Consider the following 27222-nt stretch of genomic DNA (forward strand, 5'->3'; position numbering starts at 1 on the left):
AACATTGGCAGTCGGACCGGGGCGTCACGTATTCAATTCCGGTTTTGCGTCAAAAAAATATAAACAAAGTTTGGCGGTAAAGATGGAGCCCGAGCAGAGCGAATCTTTACCCAGCGATGAACCAAATCAGGAGTACAGAGTGCAAGTGACGTCTAAGAAACAAGTAATGGAGCAGCTGGATAAATACAAAGACATTCTGAAGACGGCTCTCGACGGACAGACGGGCGTCGCGGAGGACACGAAGCGAGTTTTACTGCAGGAACTGCTGGCGGTTTGTCTCCATCCTAACGTTACCAACGTTAACTGTAACATTTGTTTGAGATAATGCAGCAATTAATTGTTCCTGTCAAGTATCAACCTCTTATATACTGTCTATGGTATCAGACGACTTTAAGGCAGGTTGTATAAGGACTTGTGTTACCACAAGCACGCAGCGTTGTCTCTCTCTGGCTCAGAGAACTTCACACCAAATCCCATTCGAAGAATGGCGTATTTAATGTTTGCTATGCTTCAGCGTTCATACACACCAGCAGAAACCCGATTAAAGGCCCTTTTAAAAACTTTTTACGTTCAAATGGTAATTTATAAATAAATAAAAAAATAGAGGGGGAGCGTGCCTATGTTCCCACATTTTTAAGACTTTTAGTCTAAATTAGGCCCTATGTTCCCACATAGGGCTGGGCGATATGGAAAAAAAATCAAATATCACAATATTTTTTGACCAAATACCTCGATATCGATACAGCAACGATATTGTAGTGTTGACTAATGGTGCTTTCACAAACTATTTACACAATGAGATTTTTGATAAATAATCATCAGTAATGTGGATGTAATAAATAAGTGCACAAAGGCAAATGATAAAATAGCTACAACAGTCTGGTAAGTTCAGAAAAGTACATCACTTTACTGTAACGCAGCCTTTAAAACCAGGAAAAGACAACACTTATGTCATATTACAATAATCTAAGACGATATCTAGTCTCATATCACGATATCGATAGAATATTGATATATTGCCCAGCTCTATTCCTACATTTCTAAGACTTTTTTTCAAAATTAGGCCCTATGTTCCCACATTTCCTTTTTCATAAATATGTATCAGATGTTATTCCCCTAACCCTAAAAAATGTTGTGGGAGGATAGGGCTCAAATTGAAAGGAAATGTAGGAACACAAGACCTCATTTTGAAAATGTCCTAGAAATGGGGGAACATAGGGCCTAATTTTATGAAAATTCTTAGAAATGTGGGAACATGGGGCCTAATTTTATGAAAAATCTTAGAAATGCGGGAACATAGGGCCTAATTTTATGAAAATTCTTAGAATTGTGGGAACATGGGGCCTAATTTTATGAAAAATCTTAGAAATGTGGGAACATAGGGCCTAATTTTATGAAAAATGTGAGAACATAGGGCCTAATTTTATGAAAATTCTTAGAAATGTGGGAACATAGGGCCTAATTTTCAGTGAAAAAAAATTCTTAGAAATGTGGGAACATAGGGCTGTGGGAATGTTTATATGAATGTGTATAATGTATTGTAGCTGAATTATGGACATTTAGTTTGATGTCATCTGATGATGGCTGCAGCTTTTTGTTTTGTGTTTGTATCTGCCCAGAATTTTGAAGCCGCTGTTCAGGACAACGTGTTGGTGAACGGACAGACTTGGGATGAGGCACCTGATGTTGAAGGTGATTCATGCTATGCCTCTTCAAACGCTATCAAATTAGTTTTAGGAGCTTAAGGTTTACATTGCATCCTCAATCAGTAAAAAGTGTTCATGTAGTCTAAAGTCCAGCTCTATTTAATGAACTGCGTTTTGTGTTCCTCCTCTCCCTCCACCGCCAACACTCAGCCGAGGACGAGGCTCTGAATCTGGAAAACCTGCTGGATGACACCATTGTTGAGACCGCCACGAGGCGGCGTGGGTACCCAAAGCAGATCCTGACTCATGCGGTCCGCTCCCTCAAAGCTGAACGTAAAGTCATGGTGGGTGTCGCAGTGTCTTTGTCTTCATTAAAGGAACACACCGACTTATTGGGACTTTGTCTTATTCCCCGTATCCCCCAGAGTTAGATAACTCCATACATACCCTTCTCATCTCCGTGCGTGTCCTAACTCTGTCTGATGCCCCCACTGCTAACCTAACTTAGCACAGATCCTGGAGGTAACCGCCTCCATCTAGCCTAGCTTAGCACAGATCCTGGAGGTAACAGGCTCCATCTAGCCTAGCTTAGCACAGATCCTGGAGGTAACCGCCTCCATCTAGCCTAGCTTAGCACAGATCCTGGAGGTAACCGCCTCCATCTAGCCTAGCTTAGCACAGATCCTGGAGGTAACCGGCTCCATCTAGCCTAGCTTAGCACAGATCCTAGAGGTAACCTGCTCAATCTAGCCTACTGCTCCCAATAAGTGACAAAATAACGCCAACATTTTCCGGTTACCTCCAGGATCTGTGCTAAGCTAGCGGTGTGGGCGTCAGACAGAGTTACTACACAGACGGAGATGAGAAGGGTATGTATGGACTTATCTAACTCTGGGGGATACGGGGACAAAGTCCCAATAAGTCCGCGCATTCCTTTTAAGGGCTGATAAATGTGCACTGAAGTGTGTTAATGGTGTTGGGTAATCACAGTTGAGTGGGATGAAAACTGCACTTCACAGAAAGTTTGCAGGCTGTTGGCCACAACCACAGCTCAAAAACATCCATTAGGGCTCCACGGACTGATGTTCAGCCTGTCAAATGACCGTTAACCAACTTTACGTGTATTGCAAGTTAGGAAAAAGGTGGAATAAACTCCTCGTTCAATACAGGTTTAACACATGTAAATGCACAAAGAGAAAACCAATCAAACAGAGCTCATTATATCTGCAGTATCCGGAGCCGATGTGTCCCTTTGTCCGCTTTTTCTGACACCTGCTGCTGTTTGTTTTTCAGGAGCTGTACGAGCACGCAGTCAAACCTCAAGAGGTGGTCAAAGATCCCAAACAAGGTTGCTGTTTTTTTTTTTAATCGCTTGTACACACGCAGTACACAATATTTCAGGGTTCGGGATCAACCGAAACGTGTTCTGTCGACACGGTCGTGTTCACCTAAAACACACAGGCGTGTAAAAAAATAACTAATTTCTAATTAACACACTTCATTTCTTGAGCACCAGTTAGAAAATCCTGTCCTATTTTGTCATAGGCCTAGGTAGACATGTTCTGATAATCAGGAAGAGCTACTTCTCTTTAAGCTGGACAGTTGAAAGTTTCACCCCCTCTGAACGGAAACGCCTAAACGCATCAGTGCTTTTTGTTCACCTTGTGAGTTTCAGTAGACTTTTGGGGCCAAGTGTGAATTCAAATGTAGCAGGGAAACACATTCAAACATGTCAGTCAGTGTTTGAATGCATTAGTATCTCAGAATATGCCTGTGTCAAAGGTTCCCAGATTTCGCCACACTAAGTCAATTTATTTATAATACGTTTTCAACTCGATACCTGTTGCCCTGAAGCGCCGAACAAACATACCGGACACAGTTAGTTGACCCAGTGGAACCCAGGGCCGGCCCAATTCAGTACTTTTTAGGCACCGGCCGAATTGCCTCGAAAGTATCTGGTATCGGAAAAAGCCTCGTCATTCGATACCCAGTTTCAATCCCTGAGGAGTAAATCTCATCAGCGTCAGGGAGCCAATAAGCACGCAGCACGCTTCTACCAAGATCCAATAAGGTGTACTTTACAAAGGGCTTTTCCTGAAAGAAAAAAAAAACAACAACAACACAACCAACAACAATGAAGTAAAATACAAAAAAACTGAAAATTAAAAAAAATATATGTATACATCCATATACATACACACATACATATATACAGTACATAAACCCATATACACACACATGTACATATGCCCATATACATATACCCATATACATTCACACATACATATATACATAAACCCATATACACACATATACATATACCCATATACAGACACACATATATGCTTATACCCATATACACACATATATACATATACCCATATACAGACACATATATGCTTATACCCATATATACATATACCCATATACATACATATATACATATACCCATATATACATACACACATACATATATATATATATATATATATATATATATATATATATATATATATATATATATATATATATATATATATATATATATATATATATATATATATCCATATACACACACATATATATACACATACATATATACACACACATACATATATACACACACATACATATATACATACAGTACAGGCCAAAAGTTTGGACACACCTTCTCATTGTGTTTCTTTATTTTCATGATTTACATTGTAGATTCTCACTGAAGGCATCAAAACTATGAATGAACACATATGGAATTATGTACTTAACAAAAAAGTGTGAAATAACATAATAAATAATAATAAACATGTCTTATATTTTAGATTCTTCAAAGTAGCCACCCTTTGCTTTTTTGATAACTCTGCAAACCCTTGGTGTTCTCTCAATGAGCTTCATGAGGTAGTCACCTGAAATGGTTTTACCTTCACAGGTGTGCTTTGTCAGGGTTAATTAGTGGAATTATTTCCCTTATTAATAAAAAAGCAAAGGGTGGCTACTTTAAAGAATCTAAAATATAAGACATGTTTTCAGTTATTTCACACTTTTTTGTTAAGTACATAATTGTTGTGAATGTGTTCATTCATAGTTTTGATGCCTTCAGTGAGAATCTACAATGTAAATAGTCATGAAAATAAAAAGGAAACGCATTGAATGAGAAGGTGTGTCCAAACTTTTGGCCTGTACTGTATACCCATATACACATACATATACCCATATACACACATATATACATATACACACACATACATATATACACACACATACATATATACATATACCCATATACATACACATATTCATATACCCATTTACACACACACATACGCAGACAAAAAAAAAGTGCTGTCATGTTGTAATTTCTTTTTGATTCATAAAATTAGTATGGGAAAAAAGTATTGTTTAGGAACCGGTATCAAAGTCACAGTATTGGCATTGGTACCGGTACCACTGTCAAACACCCAGCCCTAGTGTGTAACAACAGTGGTGTGTGTGTGTGTCTGTCTGTGTCTGTGTGTGTCTGTCTGTGTGTGTGTCTGTGTGTGTGTGTCTGTGTGTTCGACCAGAGAGCATCATGAACAACCTGTCCGCAGCAGCTCCTGGGATGGTGAAGCAGGCTATACGGGTCATAAAGGTAACACACACACACACACACACACACCAGACTGATCTCATTAAGTGGCGTATGTATGACACTCCAATTCGTATGCCATTATTGGCGTGTTACCAAGACGCATAATCGCTTTTTAGCGTGTTTATCAACGCCGTTTGGCCTCCATTGGCTTACATTACCTTGCGATTGCTTGTGAATTGCCGCCGTAGCGAGTAGTATGAAAGGGCGGAAATCCGCGTAGGGAGGTTGGTCGGGGTGGAGGATGGGTCAAACACAGGACTGTCACCCAGGAGACCGGGGGTCGGGTCCTGCATGTCACGTTTCCTAAACCCAACCCCGTTCTCCTTTTCCTAAACCCAACCCGTCCGCTGTGTACGACGCTCAAAATGCGTACCGAAAGTGGCGTGTATGTTTACGCAAAGTCATGATATCACATTGCACACACTAGAACACACCAAACCAGTTTTATAGATGGATCTATTGATGCTTTATTGGCACATGTATTTTTATTTTCTTTTTGCTGTAGTCAATCAACAAACTTCAGGAACAAGCCGAAGGCCTCTGTAAGATCCTCAACATGAAACCGAGCCAAGCCACTATGGAGATTGACAGAGAAGTGAACGGCCAATCGGATGCCGCGCTGCCTCCAGTGAACGGAACAACAAGGAACAGGCAGCCAATCAAGAGAGTTTTAGAGGAAGCAGCCGCCGCAGTGTGCTACAGGCCGCCCAGTAAGAAACCTGTGGCAGAGGGCACGCCACAGTGACGCTTCCTGCTACCGTCACCACGGAAACGTCAATGGTGAACCGACTTGAGTTATGCAGCTGGGCAGAGGACTTATGATTTCACACACTAAGGCTGCAACAAAGGATGGTTTTTATGGATGATAAATGATTTCATTGATTAGTTGTTTGGTCTCTGAAATGTCAGAAAATTGTGAAAAAATGTTTCCCAAAAAGCCCAAGATGACATCCTCAAATGTCTTGTTTTGTCCACAACTCAAATATATTCAGTTTACTGTCACAGAGGAGAGAAGGAACTAGAACAATATTCACATTTAACAAGCTGACATCAGAGAATGTTTACTGTTATTTCCTTTAAAAACATGATTTTTTTTAATGAAACCATCACCTGAATGTGTGAATAAATAAAGTAATGGATTAATAGTAAACATGTATGCTAGGTCAGAGTTGGTCCCCAGGTAGGAAACTTTTATTCTTGTATTTCATACCTGTCTCATTCTATTTAAGCTATTTTTATATTGTCTTTTTTAACCCTCCTGTTGTCCTTGTGTCAAATTTGATCCATTTTCTAAAAGTTTCCATATCAGAAATTTGGGTTTCTCTCAACCAAATAATATTATATTTTTTTTATTTTTTTTAAAGTATAGTGAATGGTTCCCTACAACGCTCTTCATGAGTTAAATAAATGATCAGTCCGATGCTTTCATTAAATTTTGTGTTTTATCTTTGGTTTTAAAGCATTTGAAAAAATCTAATTGATAAAAGAACGTTGAAAAAAGTGACAAATGTTGGAAAAAGCTTCAAAACGGGGGGGAACCCACAAATGTCAAAAGGCACAGAAACAAATCGACAAAAACGTCAGAAAAAGTGACAAAAACATTAGGGGGGGGCGACTACAGTGTCGAAAAAAGACGACCAAAACTTTTAAACGTTTTAATTTAAAATTTTGATAGATGGGATGACAACACACTGATGGTTTTAACTGCTCTTGAATGTTTTATGTTAAGCACTTTGAAATGAAATGTGCTGTTACAAATAAAGGTGCCTGCAGCTGCTTCTACTACTTTGTAGGTCTGTAGGGTTGTGATCCAGGACTTAGCCAAAAAAATCGGAACATCGACAACTCTTCAGTCCCTCCCCCCTTTCCGCTAAAGCCCAAAACTGTCTCCTAAGCCCCTCCCCCCACAAGGGAGAATGGATGCGTGTGCATGAGCAGTGATTGACACGCAGTTAGATCCCCCCCCCATGGCCCTGATTGGTGCATCTGAACAGGTAGCTGTGGATTTTTTCAAATCTCACTACAGGCTGTAGGTGGAGCCAGAGGAGCTGGATTTATTTTTTAAATGACCTGCTTCATGTAGTTCTACTGGAACATAGGGTCAGTTTCAGCAAATATGAGTTAGTACCTACTGCACCTTTAAATGCAAAGGACAAATTAAAATGTTTATTTTTTAAATCTAAAATTTGCAGTTAAAACAACTAAAGAGCTAATAGAACGGGCATGTGTCAGGGAGAAGAAAACAGAATTTTGCAGGGGAAAAAAAGCCTAAGTATGTATGATTGTTAAAAATAAAAACATACAAAGAAGTGTATTACAAGTTCCTAAAAATAAAACTATTCTGCTTGAATTAATCCAAAGCACTCGTTTAACACAAACTTCCTGCAGTTACTGCGGCCATTATTTGGGTTAATTATACAGTTTATCAGTTCTTCTGTACTGCTATCGTGCATCGAATATGATTTGAAATATCTATAAATATATGACAGTTTACTTAATGATTATCTATATCTTACCTTCCTCTTTCTTTGTGTTGGCGTTCTAACCTCCGGTGGATTTCTGAGGACTATGGTTAACTGCTCCTCAGACCTCTGCAGGGTAAATCCAGACAGCTAGCTAGACTGTCTGTCCAATCGGAGTTTTCTGTTGCACGACTAACTCCAGATATCCACTGGATGCAGAACAGCTGAGTGTCAGCTGCCGGAGTGGGAACGCAGCCGTTCTGCAGTCAGTGGAAATTGGGTGTAAAACAACTTTTGAACGTCCACACCTTCCACCAAAACAAGTTCCCTCCTGAGGATATTTCGCAGCAGCACCGTTGCTCCATCCGGCGATTGTGATTGGTTTAAAGCAGGGGTCTCAAACTCGCGGCCCACGGGCCAATTGCGGCCTTAGTGGTCCCCTAATACTGTATCTGAAGTCTCTTTTATATAGACCTTAGTGGTCCCCTAATACTGTATCTGAAGTCTCTTTTATATAGACCTTAGTGGTCCCCTAATACTGTATCTGAAGTCTCTTTTATATAGACCTTAGTGGTCCCCTAATACTGTATCTGAAGTCTCTTTTATATAGACCTTAGTGGTCCCCTAATACTGTATCTGAAGTCTCTTTTATATAGACCTTAGTGGTCCCCTAATACTATATCTGAAGTCTCTTTTATATAGACCTTAGTGGTCCCCTGATATTCCCGAAATTCAGCCTTGGTGCAGAATTACAGCCACTAGAGCCCGTCCCACAATGAGCTTTCCTCAGGATGTGCCATTTCTGTGTCTGTAGCTATTGAGCCACCAGGCTTGCAATACACTGGGGGAAACCCTGAAACAACATAATCATGATGAAGGAGTAGGTAACCAGTGGTGTAGTCTACGTGATACGCAGGTATATGCAGTATACCCACTAAGAAAGCTCCAGGGTTTCCATTTAGACCCACAACAACATACTTTCCATTACATTTTTGATATATTTTGAATGGTCATCTGTGTTCTTTGTCTTTGCATAGGCTAAATAAAGGGATTTCCACCGTAAATTGGTGCATTAAAGCGTGTCCAAATGCAACAAAAATGAACTTGCTGACGCTCAAAACTTCCCTGGGGAGGACACCCAGACCCCCCACAATGATATGCCCCCACTTCCCCAAAGGCAGATTCTGGCCCATATATATAGGCCTATATATATATATATACCCACTACAGTACATTAGACTACACCACTGCAGTTAACGATGTGGTTTAATGATGTGTTCTGTCAGTCCATAAAGTGCCCTGGTCAACTGTGCCCTGTGTCATATGACTTATGTGAATTGCCCTCGCTGCTTCTTCTCAAAACAGCAGCGGAATTGAAAAGTGAAAAGAAAGCTGAAGTGAAACTGCAGCCTGTTTTCTACCTAGGTTTATTTTAAACTTCTCCAGACTGAATGTCCACTCCACAAATACAGTAACTCTTTTTATAGTCGGACAGAGCCCGCATGCAGGATACCTTCCTGTTTTTTTCCTCCGATTTTTAATGTGAATGTGTAATGTCTGTGATGTCAGACTGTGATTCTTCCTGCCAGTCTCCTCAGAAGAATAGCAAGAATGATCTCATCTGTGAACAATGTGAGGTAAGATCCAACTGATGCTGTGTTATAGTGTCTTTATTATCTTATCTTATCTTATCTTATCATTATCATTCTGGTTCAACCTGCAGCCGATCCCAAAGAGAGGTCAAAGGTCAGGGTTGTGCTAACAGACAGAGGGTGATCTCTGTAGTCACCACAGGGCTCACTATCAAGTCTGTTTTGTGTGTGAGAGTTAAATGATTGTCTGTGAGGGCTCAGATTGAATTTATTGCTGCCAAAACAACGAAAATGGAAGTGTGGTTGCAATGACGCGTATAAAACCTCAACAATATATATTCATGGGTTAACATTTTAAACTACAAAAATGGGACTTGCTGATTGAATGAATAGAATACTGAGATTTTCAATGCACAATATGTCATTTTATGGCGCTTCCTTCAGTGTTCAGGAGGATTTTACCGGGAGCCGAATTAAGTTCTTCTCCTCTCCATAACAAACGGAACAGGGTTAGGGTTAGGTATAAAAAAAAGTAATCTGGATGGCTTGCCCCACTTCATCCGAGGACTGAGTAGTTAACGGGAAGCCAAAGGCAGATGAATTAGGGTGTTAGGGGTTAGGGCTTAAGGTGATAGGGTTAGGGGGTTGGGTTAGGGCTTAGGGTTTGGGGTGTTAGGGGTTAGAGAACCACAACACTGACACATGCACTAAACGGGATATGGTCCCGTTAACAGGAGACCAAATGTTATGGAGCGTCACCTTGAAATGAAAGGACTGATTTCTCCGGGTTTGAGCATTGTTGGAGACATTTTGGATAATGTAAGCACACAACTCAGCAACATATATAACATAGGTGTAGTTGCTTTCACACATTTGAATGTTTTTTTCAGGGTTCAGAGGATGAAGGCAGGAGGCTGAAGAGAGAGAAGAACAGAGTCTCAGCCCAGAAGAGCCGGAAGAGGCAAATACAGAGAGCTGACCTTCTGCATGAGGTACTGCGCGTGTGTGTGTGTCTGTGTGTGTGTGTGTTCTTGTACTTCCACCTTTGTGAGCACCAATTATAGACTCAGAGAGTGAAGACATAGTTTTCCGTTCCTCACCAAAAGTTATGCCCTTCTATGAATTTGTAGCTCTAACAAGACACCAGATTTTGTTTAAAATGAGCAAATTCATTACTGCAGAGCCAGAAATATATTGATTTTAAGTTCCAAGTATTGATTGAGCGGAGTCTCAATCACAATGTGAGATATCCCACATGGTATCGGGAATCATTTTTGTCAAACTAAGAACTTCTGCAGAGCCACTGAAGACATTGTACAACTGTTTTGACTGTAATCTCATTTTGATGTGTCAAATTTAGGGGCATCCCCTTTATGGTTAGGATAAGAGTAGGAAAAAAAAATGTATCCCCAGCATGGCCGATTTTAGACCCTTTTTTGGGGGGGGTTAACACTTTTGCAAGGCACTGTATCCGTGTCACATTGCGTGTCTTATCGTAGAATCGCCCCTGATCCCTGAGGAGTATATCTGCACTACATGTAAAAGAATCAAAACCTCAAAGTGATGAAATGCCCTCTTAAAGGTCCTATAACATTCTCCTTTTTTGATGCTTTTATATAGGCCTTAGCAGTCTCCTAATACTGTATCTGAAGTCTCTTTTATATAGACCTTAGTGGTCCCCTAATACTGTATCTGAAGTCTCTTTCCCGAAATTCAGCCTTGGTGCAGAATTACAGCCACTACAGCCAGTCCCACAATGAGCTTTGCTTAGGATGTGCCATTTCTGTGTCTGAAGCTATTGAGGGCCACTGGGGGGCCATAGACAGGCTGGGGGAACTCATATTAATGTTAAAAAACAAAATAAAGTCAAATGTTCATGCCATGGGACCTTTATACCCTTCATTCTTACATTCATCATTCCTGCCTCTTCCTGTTCTCTTCTTCTCTCCTCCCTTTTATTTTCCCTCTTCCTCCTCCAGGCATGCGAGCAGTTGGAGCAGAGGAACCGGAAGCTGAAGAGAGAGGTATCTACAACATATATTCATCTTGGATATTCATTTTTTCATTTCCTGTTTATTTGAATAGGGACAGATGCTACGACGTAGACATGTGTACAACAAATCTCCAATGTACAGCATCACAGCATTTATAGCTATTGCTAGTTTCCAATGCCCGTCCCTAGATATCATTTGTCCCTGCTGGGATCGGGGATGGATTATGAGACAATGGGCCCCTGCTTATTTTGCTGCCCTTTGTATAAGTTTTACATTGATTTTTAGTAATTTGTGATTGGGTTTTTCAACTATTGTTAGTCGTTTTGTATCTTCTCATGGTGGTTTTGCATCTATTCTTATGCATTTTGCATCATGCTGGGTGGTTTTGTATCTGTTTCCCGTCGTTTTGCATCTCTTTGCAGTAACTTTGGGTCTCTGTGGTCATTTTCTTTCTCTTTGTAGCTATTTATAGCCGTTATGCGTGTTTGTCTTGCATCTATTTAGCCGTCTTGGGTCTCTTCGTAGTCATTTTGTGTCAGTTTGTGGTCATTTAACACCTCTTTGTGTGTGTGTTTTTGAGCAACATGTGATCACTCCTGGCCCATGCGCCTGTGCCCGGTAGTCCCGTTCAGTAATCCGTTAGATCACGTCGCCATGTCCTTGTTCAGTGTTCTTCTTCCGTCACCATATACTGCACTGGTGTGCATTTTATTTTAAAACAACAAATCTTTACTTCATCTGTGAACCATTATGTAGTTTGCAGAAGACACAGAATGCATTAAAAACAACTCCTAAAAACAAACTAAAAGAAAAATGAATCCCAGGAATAAAGTCACTCTCTCTGCAGGTGGACTCTCTGCATGAGGAGCAGCGCCTGCTGTCCGAGACTCTCAGGGCCCACGAGCCCTTCTGTCCCATCATGCACTGCTCCTTTGCCTGCTCCACGTCGTCCAGCCTGCAACCGGACGCCACGGCGGCACACTGCGTCTGGGGCTACGAGTAATGGTTCTGTCTGCAGGGATGAGCAGTGTAACTTTATGTCTGAAGCAGAGATCTTCAACAGGGGGGCCCGGGACCCCTAGGGGGTCTTCAGAGTTACTGCCCGGGGGCCACCAAATTGTTGCTCATTTTTTGAAAGTTATGTCTTAACATGAATCATACTCAGCATCATTTAACTCAGCCTATTGTAAAAAACAAAAACAAAAAAAAAACATTAATGATAGGCTTACTGGCCTCTAGGTAAGGTAGTCTCTAAAGTAGCCATCCACAGATACAGTGAGGATTCACTGAGCCGCATGTATGTGTAACTTATAAAATCATGCCGACAATTATTATTTTAATGGCTTAGTATTCTATGCACTAAAAAGGTATGTAAAGGCTTTAGATTGCCCTACACTTTATTGTAGGTCCCGTTTAATACGCAACTTCATTTCATACAATATATGTAGTAGGGGGTCCCTGCTCTGTCTCTCTTTCAGTTAAGGAGTCCTTGTCTTAAACGTTGAAGACCCCTAGTCTGAAGCAACCAGCTATGTTTCTGTGATGAGCAGTATAACTTTCTGTCTAAAGATCAGCCCCAGCCTACATCCAGGACATGGTCAAACCTTACACCCCCGCTCGCCCACTCCGCTCTGCATCGGCCAACCTGCTTGCTGTCCCCTCACAGCGAGGGACACCCAATCCCTCAACGAAATCCCAACTGTTTGCTGTCTCGGGCAGCTAAATGGTGAAAATGAGCTCCCCCATTGTCATCAGGACGGCCCGAAAAAAAAACTCTTCCGACTGAACCTTGGATAAAAACAAAAAATAAAAATAAACATTACGGCTGCACTTTCAAATGGCTCTTTGTAATTTGTCTTATTTGAAGTTAATATACTTGCCCTTTCGTGTTGTCGGGAAATTGTACCTTCAAGGTTTGAAGCACTTAATTGTAAGATTATGTTAAAGTGCTCATATTATGCTTTTTGACTTTTTTTCCCCTTTCCTTTATTGTGTTATATGCACGTTATAGGTTTACAAAGTGAAAAAGCCCAAAGTCCCCCCCAAAGGGACTTACCATCTCCAACAGAAAACACTGTTCACAAACTGCTCCAAACAGCTCTACTGTAGTCCAGCCTTTACTTCAGAGACCAACGTGGTCACTTTGTAACACACGTTATAATGCTCGCCTAGCTGCTAGCATGACACACTCTCATACTCTGCTTCTGACTGGTTAGTAGTCCTTACCTAGGTACTGTCAGGGCACGCCCTCATACTCTGCTTCTGACTGGTTAGTAGTCCTTACCTAGGTACTGTCAGGGCACGCCCTCATACTCTGCTTCTGACTGGTTAGTAGTCCTTACCTAGGCACTGTCAGGGCACGCCCTCATACTCTGCTTCTGACTGGCTAGTAGTCCTTACCTAGGCACTGTCAGGGCACGCCCTCATACTCTGCTTCTGACTGGCTAGTAGTCCTTACCTAGTTACTGTCAGGGCACGCCCTCATACTCTGCTTCTGACTGGCTAGTAGTCCTTACCTAGTTACTGTCAGGGCACGCCCTCATACTCTGCTTCTGACTGGCTAGTAGTCCTTACCTAGGTACTGTCAGGGCACGCCCTCATACTCTGCTTCTGACTGGCTAGTAGTCCTTACCTAGGCACTGTCAGGGCACGCCCTCATACTCTGCTTCTGACTGGCTAGTAGTCCTTACCTAGCTACTGTCAGGGCACGCCCTCATACTCTGCTTCTGACTGGCTAGTAGTCCTTACCTAGCTACTGTCAGGGCACGCCCTCATACTCTGCTTCTGACTGGCTAGTAGTCCTTACCTAGTTACTGTCAGGGCACGCCCTCATACTCTGCTTCTGACTGGCTAGTAGTCCTTACCTAACTTCTGCACGTGTGTGACTCCCAACAAAGATGGAACAGAAGTGAGATGCCTCACTCTGTAGCTAAAACAGAGAGCTCAACACACAGGGTGAAAAGAGGAGCTGCAACAATGTGCAGTACAACAAAAATATGTTTTTTGAAAATGAAATCATGTAAACCTATTCTGATATAACCTCTAAATACAATTATGAACCTGAAAATGAGCACTTAAAAAAAACTACTCCTGTGTGATGCATAAGTAAACCAACAGAGGGCGCCGTTCACCATGCTCAGAGACTAATGGAGGGAGGGGGGATTGTGTGGAAGAGGGGAACAGATGTGTATACTCTCAGTGAAGAGTGTCCTCTGCTGGCTAAAGCTTTTATTCTGCAGCTCATGTCAGTACATGTAAATCCAGTCCTGCTGTACAGTTCCCTCTCATTACTGACACACGTTTGGCTCCCCTTTCAGCATGTGAGTCTGGTTTAAAGTGTAAATGATTCCATTAGCTTTTATTATAGATTTCCTCGCCTATGTGAGTGCAGGACTTTGATTCACTACTGTAATAAACTGAACCAAATACTTATTTTCACTAACGGTAAATAACAAGTCAGTTAAAAGTAAAATCAGACAATTTGTGTTCAATCAAACCCAAATAAAATTAGAAATAAAAACACAAAAGTTTGTATTATTATCAACATTTTTAATAATGTAGGCCTACTTGTTCATATTCCTTATGTTCCTTATATTATATTTATTATATTTTACTAACAAACATGAGACATGAATAAAAAAAAATAAAGTTGTTTGTAAAGTTGCAGCAAATCAGATTTAAAAAAAATAATGATCTATACTATATTGGATTATGACATTTTCAGTCTTTATTATTCATGATTTATGTATATTTATAAGAAAAACACTCGTGCTGGAGGTTTTAGCCAACTGTCGCGCCACTTCCTAACACTGCAATCTTCACAAAGGGTCTAGAAACTGCGAGTCAAGTCAATTTATTTATAGAGCACATTTAAAACCAACCTAGGCTGAACAAAGTGCTGTACAAAGTTATATTATGTTATAAAAAAACAAAAGGAAGACAATCAAAATATAGACACAGTGAAGATCAGAATCAGTTTTATTGGCCAAGTATACTTACATACACAAGGAATTTGACTTCGGTAGGTGTTAACTCTCTATACATTTAATAAATAGACATGTAGTAGTAACATATTGCACAATAGAGACAACAATATACATAAAGGCACATGTCAACATGATATACAAAAATACAAATATACAAATAAGACATAATATCAAGACAAGTACACATGGAGTGGGATGTAAGGTGCAAAAAGTAATAGAGCAAAGTAGTGTGCAAAACGCATATTGGAATGATAAGTATGTAATGTGTAGAGAAGCGGGTGAGTGTAGGTGAGTGGCCAAAGTGGGGGTGACCCCACTTATCGGCCGTTCAGGAGAGTGATGGCGGTGGGAAAGAAGCTGTCTGTCTGGTAGTTTTTGTGTGCAGGGATCTGTAGCGCCAGCCAGAGGGGAGGAGGTTAAAGAGCGCGTACGCATGATGTGTGGGGTCTTTGGTGATGTTCTCATACAAACAACACACTTCTATACAAATGTCCCTAAACTAAATCATACGCCAAAGAATACAAATTTTAAATTGAATTTAAGACGAGACTTAAAGATCTCGGGCAGTACAGGAGGACATAATACAAATGGGAAAATTGTTCCAGAGTCTCGGGGGGCCACAACGGAGAAGGCACGATCACCCTTTGTTTTCATCCGAGACTGTGGAATAGCTCAAAGGAACTGATGACTGAACATGTATATGTTATCAACATGTTAAAAATAATGTATTCTTCATACATGTCATAACTTGGAATTGCAGGCTCGGACCCAAAAGTGCAGAGTGTAGAGACGTGGAGGAAGTGAGACGATTATTAAGATTAATTCACTGAAAATGGCTTACAGGCAAAAAGTGCCCAGAATCAGGCAGGCAATCTGGGAAGATGTAATGGAAGATCTGACACAAAATCCAAAGCGCAGGGAAATTAACACGTTGAAAAGCAAAGGCACACTGGGGGAGACACTGGGGGAGACACAGGGAACGACGCAGGAAAAGACAAGCGACAGAGACTAAATCCACAAGGTGACGAGGGTAGTAACGAGGGACAGGTGACCCGAGGGCTGATGAACAGGTGGAACCCATCAGGGCGGGGCAGTCAATCACAGAGGCGGGAAAACACACAAACAAGACATGACACGGGGGAAATGACACTACAAAGTAAAACACGAAAACTGAAGCATGAAAACATAAAGCCCTATAGTGTCGCATTGCCAGACCTTCCTCTACAGCGCTGCAGAGGAGGGTCTGGCTAGTCCACGAAGCATTCTGAAATGGGAGAAAAAACGTGCTCTGGTTTATCGTAATTTCTTCAAACCAATCACAGTCATCTTGGGCGGAGCTTACCGGCAGACGGAGCAACCGACCCCACTGAGAGAATTATTTGCCGACAGAACGGATGAGAGCCCGGGAGATGGACAGCAGGGTTAGCCATCTCCTGGGGCTGGCTGTTTGTCCAGCGGAGGGCGCAGAATTAAGAGGTAGCGAGTAGTATGAAAGCCCGAAATTCCGCGTAGGGAGGGTGTCATCTTAGCATGCAGCTTGGCTGATCCAGGGAGCGTCATCAGAACAGAGCCTTCATCGCCACGTATAACTGTATATGACACATACAGAAGCCAAGTTAGACTCAAAACCCACAAGAAGTTGTCGAAATGTTACCAGAAAACAAAGTGATGAATAAAGTCAGCATTCCGGTAACTGATGTATAGAAACTATAGTAAGTGTGTCATTTTTTCCTGTGATTGTGGACCAACATCATCTTCTGGGATGTTACTCGTTTTACTGAAGCTTTCGAGGTAATTAGGAAGTCACACACGTGTAAACTCTGTCACCTGCATCAGCACCCGAGAGCTGTGGTTTGGTTACGTTGGGAGGACGATCGCTGAAGGGAATAGTTCCCTAAATTTGACCACAATCACATCAAACTGGTCGGGGATTTCTTTTTCATTTCTTCCTTCCTCTTCCACGCTGAATAAACCTTTATCTCGATGTGGAAGAATTGGCCCAGATATTTATGTCAGAACTAGTGGAATAACTTTAACCCTCTGAGGTCTTTGGGCATAACTGATTCCCATGTGTAGCATATCAAAATGTTCAAAACAAACTCAGCTTTCTGTATAGTGACGCCCATATATGGCCTAGAGCAATGACTAAAGAGATCATTTGGCCCTAAAGCTGAACAGTTGAAGTTCGCTTTTTTTCATAAAATCTCGTAAAGGTGAAAACATGTAAAGACGTTTTGGTGTCTGGAATGAGTTAACAAATGTGTTAGGTTCACAAACGTAGTGTGATATATGAATACATTGGTAAATAAATATGTATATGTAGTATAATATATGTCTAAAATAAAAATGGTGTTACATCGCTTTTTGAGCAAAACAGCAGCAAAAACAGCAAAAAAAAAATCATTAAACATAAAATATATACGCTAATTGTGCTGGGTTGGTGAAAATAATCCAAACTAGTCTGTTTTGTCTGTGTCAGAGGTTAATTAGTGAAAATGTTTCACCATGTTGAGCCCGCTGAACATTACATAGAGAGTCATAGAGCTGATCATCAGTTTTTCTGAAGGATAAATGTAATAATAATAATAATAATACATTTTCTGTAAAGGCGCCTTTCTCGGCACTTAAGGACACCGTACAGGGATACATAAGACATTTAAAAGCAGCAAAAAAATATAAAAAATAAATGTGTGGCCAGAGGCGTGGCTAGAAGGGGGGCAAGGGGGTGGCACCACCCCTCCCCCCCAGCCTAAAATATGATTGCCCCGCCCCTTGGTGCCCCCCAAATCCATTGGGGTAGAGTGCTCTCAATCTGACTACTGTGATTTCCATTGGATCAGAGTACTGTCACTTGGCTGCCTGTTCTGCCAATCTTCCCAGCCCTTGTCACATGACCAATTAATGTTTCCATGACGACAATCCAAAATTCTGATACCACGAAACCAGCACTCCGCTCCGCTTCTGAGAGACGGAACAAAACCGTAACACAGCACAGACGCCAAGACCCGTCCCTACGAAGCAGCTTGATTGGTTGGGGTTAGGCATTTGACCTCGAGTGGTTAAGGTTAGGATAGCTGTTTGGTCAGGAGATAGGACCTGTAATGCTACTGAAGGGCGGGTCTTGGCGTGGCCATAGTGGGTTTCGTAATATCGCCTCCCGGTGGAGAATCAGAGTTACTTTCCCCATACTGCCATCACTGTCTATGTGGTAAGGCAAACTGTCCCTGAAAACATATATACCTGTCAGTCTTTTAAAAATCCATAAAGCTGTCTGACAAAAGGTGCTCTGAAGGCATCACCAGAATCCTCAAATGCTCTTCTCACATTCAGACTGGAGTTCCCAACTGGAAAAAAAAATGAAATTGTTTGACAGCTAACATCAGAATCAGAGTTATTGCAGGTTTTCCACATACAAGGAACTCGCTTCACTGTTTTGGTGCAAGATTAAAAAAAATGACAGTAAAAAAACACGTACTGCAGTGTCAAGACACAAAATATAGCAATTTACAATCAAAAATACTATTAAAAATGCACAATATATCTGTTTTAAAATCAAAGAGATGGACAATTTTGGAAGAACCTAAAGCTAAATTAGCCAATAATGTTTTATAATCAGTGACATTTGGCTAATGCCAAGTTACTTTCCTATGTTTTATACTTTCAGAGACAATAAAGCATTTCTATTGGTCTTGGACTGGACCAGAATCATTCTGCACTACAATGTTTTGTTTGTACAAACATCAGTAAGTTGTTGCTTGGAGACTTTCCAGGTTTTTATACTGAGTTGTTGGGTAAAACGTTTGAATTTCCAAAGACTTTTGGCCATATTCTATGTATTTTATTATCAAATTAACTCTGATTGGTGACTTTGATTGGACAAAACCTTTCCGTTATGCAACAAGAAAAGTTTCTAGATGACCCCCACAGGAAGCCAGGTTTGAGCTAATCTCCAGCGAATGCGCTTGATCCTCCCAGGAGACGTTGCTCAAAATGCTTTGTCAACCTGCTTTTCAGGGTGTGTTTGTTTATTTTTCACCTTGGTGAGCACCAGGTGGGTGGGGCTTGTCGAACCGGATACACACCACAGGTGAGAGTGTCAAAAGAAAAGCTTGGAAAATGACTATAAAACAAAGCAGAGTTGGGTCCGTGTACTTTTCACGCGAGTGCAGCAAAGACGCAGCTGCTGCGTCTGTCTCCACCCGCCTGGGTCTAGAAGCAGGCTAAAACAAACGCTCCGTGTTTGTGTACAGTATCTGGTTTCACTCGTTCCAACGCCCCAGACTTTCCGCAGGCGCAGAGTCATTGTGAAACTCAACTGAACTCAGGTCAGTTTCTAAATCACCACCGTCATGACAACACCGGTCGCCTAGCAACCCAGGAAATACTGCTGGCTGCAGGAAGTAACCCAGTAGTCATGAGCGAGCCTACACAGACACACAGGGCTTAAACAAAAGGACACAATAAAGACACAGACATGCAGGAAGACACGTTCACATGCACATATGTTGACATATACACACCTGACACCCAGCACACATGCCACAGTGACTGTACAGTCGCTTAAGTAAAAGTCTTAAAGTATTTGATATATACTGTACTTAGTAAAGCATAAAGCATATTCAGGGTTCCCATATCTTCATCAAATCAAAATCACATTCTTTTCCGGGACTTTTCAGGCACAATTCTCTTAAGCTCAAAGGACAAACAGCATGTTTTTAGAGCTGATGTACAGAAACATTTCTTGCAAATACGGCCACGGGTGTATGACGTTATCTTCACCGCTACCCTGTTCACCGAGTTCACCGCTATCGTCGGGGTGTCGTCTACGATAACGGGAGGTCCTCCAGTAGGTGCTCGTGCTTCCATGGCGGTTTCAGTTGTGCGTCCTCCTCCTCCTTTAGCAACAAACAAGCGCTGAAATAGAGGCGGCGGCATGGAGCGTGCGTAATGCAATCTAGGAGCAGTGATTCGCCAAACCTCCCTTATTGCAGTCGCACACATTTCTTCTAATTACATTTTTTAGTAACGAGTAACGAAGATGCTTAGTGGAAATATAACGGAGTAAAAGTATACATTTTATCTAGGAAATGTAGTGGAGTAAAAGTGAAAGTTGACATAAATTTAAATAGCAAAGTAAAGTACAGATACGTGAAATTTCTACTTAAGTACAGTAACGAACATTACAACACTACTCGCTACCGTAGACGTGCTGTGACCACGATATATGCTTCCCATTTAAATACATTAGTTTACATTTTCGTGCTGGCCACCACGAAAAAAACGACAAAAACGTCCCCGTGATTACGGGGGATATTAATAGATTAAACAACGTGACCATTTAACGTACTGCCGTGACTCTGGGTTGGCATATGACCTGATGCCCATGTGTTATATGTCAAAATGTTCAGAACAAACGCAGCTTTCTGTACAGTGACGCCCAAAATTGTTCCAGAGCAACGTGTATACAAAATAATTTGGCCCTAAAGTGGAAATATTCCTCAAAAGTACATACTCAATTGTTTTGGAACTTGAAATGAGTTTGCAGAAGTCTTGGGTTAACAACAGTAGCGTAATATATGAATGAAATAGTAAATAAATATCTAAAATGATATTTTGTAATCTCGCTTTTTGAGTGCGAGAGTTGTCAAACATCGCTCGGACTCGCCGGTGCGTCTTTTGTCCTCATTTGTCCACTTGTGGGAATTTAATCGAGTTCTGACACTTCCATTCAGCTTTTTTAATGCGATAATTCAAAATGTGCATGGAAATATGCCAATGTAAACATAAGTGAAGCGATTAATAATCATAATAATCACACAGCAACACACACAAACCAGGAAGAAAATGAATGTCATTATGTGTCCAATTACACACGCATGCATGCACACACACACACACACACACACACACACACACACACACACAAAAACAGACCAGCGCATACACACCTCCCACTCTACAGGCACTTCCAATGAATTGTGGAGGGATTCTTAATAACTTCTCTGGAAGAGTAACACAGGAGTGCGGATATATTTCATCACAGGGTTGTTTATTGTTACAAGCGGTTCCATTTAAGAGTTTTATGGCTTTCGTGATGCATGAAAGCTTTGGGATAAGCACCGCAGCTGTACTTCTCACTAAATGATTACAAAAGCTGTTGAATGTTTTGTTTTCTGACACTCATGCTCCCCTGTGTGGTGTAATATTTTAGCGGCCAAAGCCCAAAGACTATCTCCATGAAAGTTTAAGTAACATCCTCAGGAAGTTACATAATAACGAACACGTTAAGTTTAAGTTAAGTACTGATGTTAAAAAAAGTTTGTTGCTGAATGTTGCAATGCAAGTCATTATCTTCAGAAATGTTGCTCTTTTGATGGATTCGAGCAGTGGTGGAGGAAGTATTCACTTACTGTATAGAAGTTAAATACCACACTGTAAAAAGTACTCCATCACAAGCAAAAGTCCTGCATTGAAAATGTTACTTAACCCTCTGAGGGCGAAGGACGCGCCGCAGCATCCAACGGTGTTTGGACAACAGACAACACTCCTACTCAAAAAGCCACGTTACAAAATTTCATTTTAGACATTTATTCTACATTTATTTACATGTTTTCACCTTTTTACGAGATTCGAGGAATTCCAAAAAGCCAACTTCAACTTTTCAGCTTTAGGGCCAAATTATGTCTTTACTCATTTCTCACATTTTGATATGCAACACATAGGGATCAGGTTATATGGAAATACCCTTAAAGTGCTCATATTATGCTCATTTTCAGGTTCATAATTGTATTTAGAGGTTGTACCAGAATAGGTTTATGTGGTTTAATTTTCAAAAAAACACCATATTGTTGTTGTACTGCACATTGCTGCAGCTCCTCTTTTCATATCAAAATGTTCAGAACAAACTCAACGTTCCGTATAGTGATGCCCACATTTTTTCTAGAGCAATGTGTAAAGAAATAACTTGGCGCTGAAGCTGAAACGTTGATGTTGGCTTTTTGAAAGTCCTCAAATCTCTTTTTGAAAACAAACCTTAACTTATGATGTGTTGTTGGAATGGTTTGGGTGCTAGAAGTGAGTTTACCAAGGCCTGAGTTCATACGTATATGATTAAAATTGTAAATAAATGTCTGAAATGCAATGTTGTTATATTGATTTTTGAGTAGGAGTTTAAAAAGGAGTCCTCAGAGGGTTAAACAAACGGACAATCTTGTGTCGTGGTCGTTGCATTGGGAAGCCGGTGTGAAATTAGGACTTTGTCACTGCAGCCTCAGCAGTTACGCAACATGGACAACATCTAACTGTAAGATAATTGGTTTTCCCCATCACAGTCCCCTTATGCACCCAGGAACTCTTTGAAAACCCAGAATAGGTTCACTTCCTTGTCCTCTTGTGTTTGATTTATTGCTCTTACTATGGTCTTCTTTGTACTTCTTTGATTTTCTTATCTTATCTTGTTTTACCCAATTGTTTCACAGATTCTTTTAGCCTTTGCCTGATTAGTTTTAGCCTTCCTTCTTCCGTTTATTTCACACTGCCCAGTGTTTATCCATGATTGTATTGCCTGTTTTACTTCCTTGTCTCTGTAAAGGCACTTTAAAGGCATGTCATGCATCACTAATAATGTTTTCAGTGCTTTCTATTCAGTTCAGTGCAACTTCCTTCAAACAGGCATGTACAGTATGTTCCTCGTACTCTGTTAATATGTAAATAAGCACTTCTGAAGTGTCATTCCCCCGGCATGCACAACGGCTTTTGTTTTACCTGGCGACTCCGGCGTCTGTGATCAATGTGATGAACTTTTAACACCTCTGAGTCTCTGTGCTCGTGTGTTCAGCGGTGATCTTTGACCCCCCCATCGCACAGGATGTTGCTGGTCAAGGATTATGACACCGCCGTTGCATCAGTCACCTTGCCTCCGGTTGTCACGGAGTTGCATCAGTTTCACCCGGGCGGGTGTGTGTGTTGTGTGTGTGTGTGTGTGTGTGTGTGTGTGGGTCGGTGGGTGTGTGCGTGCACACCCAGGTCACATATTGGCCAATATCCCGTGAAGGATGACAAACGGTTGGTCTGGGACCACAGGCCACAGTACTTGTAGCTTTCAGGTTTCACTCCAGTGAAACAAAAACAAAAACCAGCGGAGAGCATCCTGGTGAGTAATCAATGCAAGGAAAGTTAGTGGTAAAAACTGTAAAAAAAGTTCCTGGTACGAAACCCTGGTGAGACTTACTCACCAGGGGCCTCAGTGAGCGAGTGACCTGGAGCTGACCCGAGAATAAATGGCAATGTTCTGTATCAGGGTGTGTGTGTGTGAAACTTCCCACTTCTGCTTCCGCTTCAAGTGGGAACCAATTGTACTTCTCCTCCCTCTGAGTGTTAGGCTCTTGAGTGTCAAAACTGGACTCACACACGTATCTTTCGCACCACATCTCAATCTCAATATTCTTGGCCAATTTATGCACTTCAATATATATCAATTGAAAATAATCGACAAAAAAGTGACAAAAACTTCAGGAAAAATGACAAAAACCTTGAAAGAAAGTGACAAAAATGTCGAGGGAAAGCGACAAAAGTGTTGAAAAAGACGACCAAAAAGTTGTTATTTTTAATTTTGACCCAGAAAAATGGGAAGATAACACAAGGGTTAATCCAAACCACAATCTTTTTCCTAAACTTAACTTGTCATTTACATATAATAATATATGGTCTGTTGGTGAAGTAGCATTAATCACTTGAATGACTCCAAAACAGAGGAGATTCTTTTTGGTCCCCCTAACACCACAGCGAGCGTAGCTAGCCACCTGGGTCCGCTGTCTCTTAACCTGCACGCCCATGCCAGGATTTCTTGGTGTCATCTTTGAGTCATCACTTCGTCTTGAGAAGCAGATCAATTCAGTGGTGAAAAGTTGCTTTTTTCAACTCAGAAAGATTGCTAAACTGAAGGCCATCCTGTCTTCTGATGACATGACATGAAGTCACCATTGCATTAATCTCCTCCAGGCTTGATTATTGCAACTCACTGTACCTGGGTGTTTGCCAGTCCTCTTTGTCTCGCCTACAGCTGGTGCAAAATGCTGCAGCGTGACTTCTGACTGGCATAAGGAAAAGAGAAAGCATCACACCGATTCTAGCATCGCTGCATTGGCGAATATATATATATTATATAAATATAAATAAACTTGACTTGACTTGACTAATTCAGCAGAGGCAGGGATATGTAGACCAAAAAGGGGGGAAATCCCACGCATCCCCTACCAGGAAGTCACACTCTGAAGATATGTATTGTTACTTGATTCCAGCTGATGGTTGTACTTTACTATGAACCATGCTACCAACTAACTAACATCGCAACGTAACTAACCTAAGGGCGAATAATTGCGAGTTGTGAAGCAATACTCCGTATTCGTGCGAATAACCCAAGGTGAAAATTTGCTTTGCATTTGTTCTGAACACACCTTAAGAATCTGCTTTTGAGACTTATGCAACACTACCCATCACTGCATTGATGAAAACACGTAAATATAATGATCTGATGAGTTTGTGTTTCATCCAATCAAAAGAAAAGTTCCAAATGCTTTCATGTCAGATCATGTTCACGCCGCCAATGTTCCTGCTTCAAAACATTTCATTAAAGAATTCAGAACTGGCAGCTGAACCTTGGCTCACCTCTGAAACCAGATACATTATTATCTTCTTATTTCTTTCTCCTCTGAAAGTGGGTAGGCTTGTGTTCTCATTGGTTAGTTTTAGCCAAATCCACAACAATTTGTAGATGCATATAATGTAACGTGATAAAAAAAGCCCTGCTTAAATTTTGGAAGCCAACTTTTTTTAAGGTAGAGGATGAAAGCAGAGGAGAGCAGAGGGGAGGATGTGATTCCTGGTTATGTTATAAGTTATAATTAACATACCAGCTGTGTATCAAACAATATCGAAGCAGGTTGAAACATTTCCCTTCAGCAAACAGAACACCGCCCACGTTCTCACAGTGCTGTGGTTGTTGTGGATGTTACCCAGGGCATAGTCTTTAAAGTATGAACATGTCTGAACTCAATGAACTTTCTTCTAGTCTTTTATGCTTTAATGAAATGATATACGTTTTAGGACTCGATATTAGACAAACTGACTTCATAAGATGGAGAACGACCTAAAGATGATGTGGAATCCAGTGTCAATCGGCATTATATCTGTTAGAATTACTATAGAAACTCATGACAATAGCAGCACAATATCGACAACCGTTCTGACGTATTTCAGTATCTGCTTTCATAACTTTGCGTAACTACTTTGCGTACTAGATGGGTGGGGTAACATTGCATGAGATTTTGACTTTCAAGCAGAAACGGACAAACCTGGATCAAGTGATTCTCTTCTGTGTGTTTAAGGTTGGTACAGTAAGAGAGGAGGGCGGGGTTTACCGCTTCAAGGCAATTAGCTGGTTGTGCAACCGGGTCATTAGCTTCAAATCAGGAAATCTATTAACAGACATTTAACAACTATGTGTCACTTTGATGTTGCTGGTAAAGGTGGAGCTAATTTTAGTTATTTTAAATAATCTAATCTATAATGACACAGCATGACACACACATATAAGTTGATTTATATTGAATTAATTAAAAGTATTAAGTAAAGCTGTCAAACAAATGTCGTGAAGCAAAAAGTGCAATATTTCCATCTGAGATGTACTGTAGTGGAGTAGCATAAAGTTGCATGAAATGGAAATGTTTGTAAAGTAACTCAAAAAGTGTATTTTGCAGATTTAAATCCAGCTCTGTGTCATCTTTGTGTGGGCAGTGTGTTTAGATGAACACTATGCTGCTTCCCTTTGGGAGCACAGAGAAGCTGACATCCGCCAAATAATGTGAAATGATGCGTTTCGGGACAGATCTTAGAGGACCTCCGTGACGCGTTATCTTATCTCGGAGTGTGTGACTTGTTATCTTATCTCGGAGCTCCGTGACATACCATACATCTAATCACACTTCACACACTGCCATGACACAGAGCTGGATTCAAATCTGCAAAATATCCCTTTACGTACAAATTATATATAGCGATTTAGTTACATTCCACCACTGCACAGCTTCTGGGTATTTCATCAAGTTTTCACCAAATTTGGTTCATTGTATGTTTGAATGAGCCCTTAAAAAGCTTTTTTATGTTCCACACCATTTTTGTCATTTTTACCAATGACTGCATGTATGTCTAACTTGAAAGAAACCTGCCATAAACACAAGGAATACATAGCAAAAATGAAATGTATAAGAGAGGAAATGAGCCCTTTTTGTAAAAGCTAACCCTTCAAAAATGAAAAGTTGTTGAAAATTTTGTTCATCCAGGGTGTGTGTTGTACATTTCTGTACATCCATTGGTGATATTAGTGTAGGTCAGAGGGTTTGTTGTTCTCTGAACAGTATTTCACAGCTTATCTTCACAGATAACAGCAGTGAAGTCATATCTCTCTCTCTCTCTCTCTCTCTCTCTCTCTCTCTCTCTCTCTCTCTCTCGCTCTTTCTCTCTGTCTCTGAACAGCTGACATGTCCAGTCTTGTCTCTCTCTCTTTAGCTCAAACACAGCTGCTCTGAGTTAACATGCAGGACATTTGTAGGTGAACTCACATTATGTAGGTTTTCTACTTGTAAAAAAGGCATGCCTGAAGGGATGACCCACCAAAATAAAAGTTTATTTCCCATAACAGAAGCTTCCTTGTATTTATCTGGGAATGCATGCTTTTTAAAATTAGTATATTCTGAGGAAACATGGTGTTTTTCCTCATATATTTCTTTAATCTTTATATAAAACATTGCAGGGTTGGTACTGATGTAACTGCAAACCTGACAAAACTTGTGTTGGTACATGGGCGTAAATATCATTTAACATTTTGAGGGGACAATAAAGACCAATTATTGAAGTG

At 40.8% G+C, this 27222-nt stretch overlaps 2 protein-coding genes across 2 annotated transcripts; both read left to right on the forward strand.

Annotated features, from left to right (window-relative positions):
• The first annotated feature begins 10 nt into the window (after positions 1 to 10).
• Positions 11 to 6220, forward strand: nsl1 (NSL1 component of MIS12 kinetochore complex). The gene is made up of 6 exons (XM_028605788.1): positions 11 to 271; positions 1620 to 1692; positions 1857 to 1990; positions 2940 to 2994; positions 5207 to 5274; positions 5780 to 6220. The coding sequence occupies exons 1-6, from the start codon at positions 83 to 85 to the stop codon at positions 6017 to 6019; spliced, it is 759 nt and encodes a 252-aa protein (XP_028461589.1). The 5' UTR covers positions 11 to 82; the 3' UTR covers positions 6020 to 6220.
• Positions 6221 to 9203: 2983 nt separating this feature from the next.
• On the forward strand, positions 9204 to 12451 carry batf3 (basic leucine zipper transcription factor, ATF-like 3). Its single transcript, XM_028604412.1, has 4 exons — positions 9204 to 9373; positions 10219 to 10320; positions 11308 to 11352; positions 12170 to 12451. Exons 1-4 carry the CDS (start codon positions 9290 to 9292, stop codon positions 12323 to 12325), a joined length of 387 nt encoding a protein of 128 aa, XP_028460213.1. The 5' UTR covers positions 9204 to 9289; the 3' UTR covers positions 12326 to 12451.
• The last annotated feature ends 14771 nt before the right edge of the window (positions 12452 to 27222 follow it).

Source organism: Perca flavescens, chromosome 18, assembly GCF_004354835.1.
Source record: "Perca flavescens isolate YP-PL-M2 chromosome 18, PFLA_1.0, whole genome shotgun sequence".
Lineage (NCBI taxonomy): Eukaryota > Metazoa > Chordata > Actinopteri > Perciformes > Percidae > Perca > Perca flavescens.

Bases quoted from the DNA above. Each gene is read 5' to 3' on its own strand.
- nsl1 (XM_028605788.1), top strand. From the start codon at position 83: ATGGAGCCCGAGCAGAGCGAATCTTTACCCAGCGATGAACCAAATCAG. The intron at 1,693-1,856 runs GTGATTCATGCT...GCCAACACTCAG, and splicing joins TGAGGCACCTGATGTTGAAG to CCGAGGACGAGGCTCTGAAT. The intron at 2,995-5,206 runs GTTGCTGTTTTT...GTGTTCGACCAG, and splicing joins GGTCAAAGATCCCAAACAAG to AGAGCATCATGAACAACCTG.
- batf3 (XM_028604412.1), top strand. From the start codon at position 9,290: ATGTCTGTGATGTCAGACTGTGATTCTTCCTGCCAGTCTCCTCAGAAG. The intron at 9,374-10,218 runs GTAAGATCCAAC...TGTTTTTTTCAG, and splicing joins TCATCTGTGAACAATGTGAG to GGTTCAGAGGATGAAGGCAG. The intron at 10,321-11,307 runs GTACTGCGCGTG...TTCCTCCTCCAG, and splicing joins GAGCTGACCTTCTGCATGAG to GCATGCGAGCAGTTGGAGCA.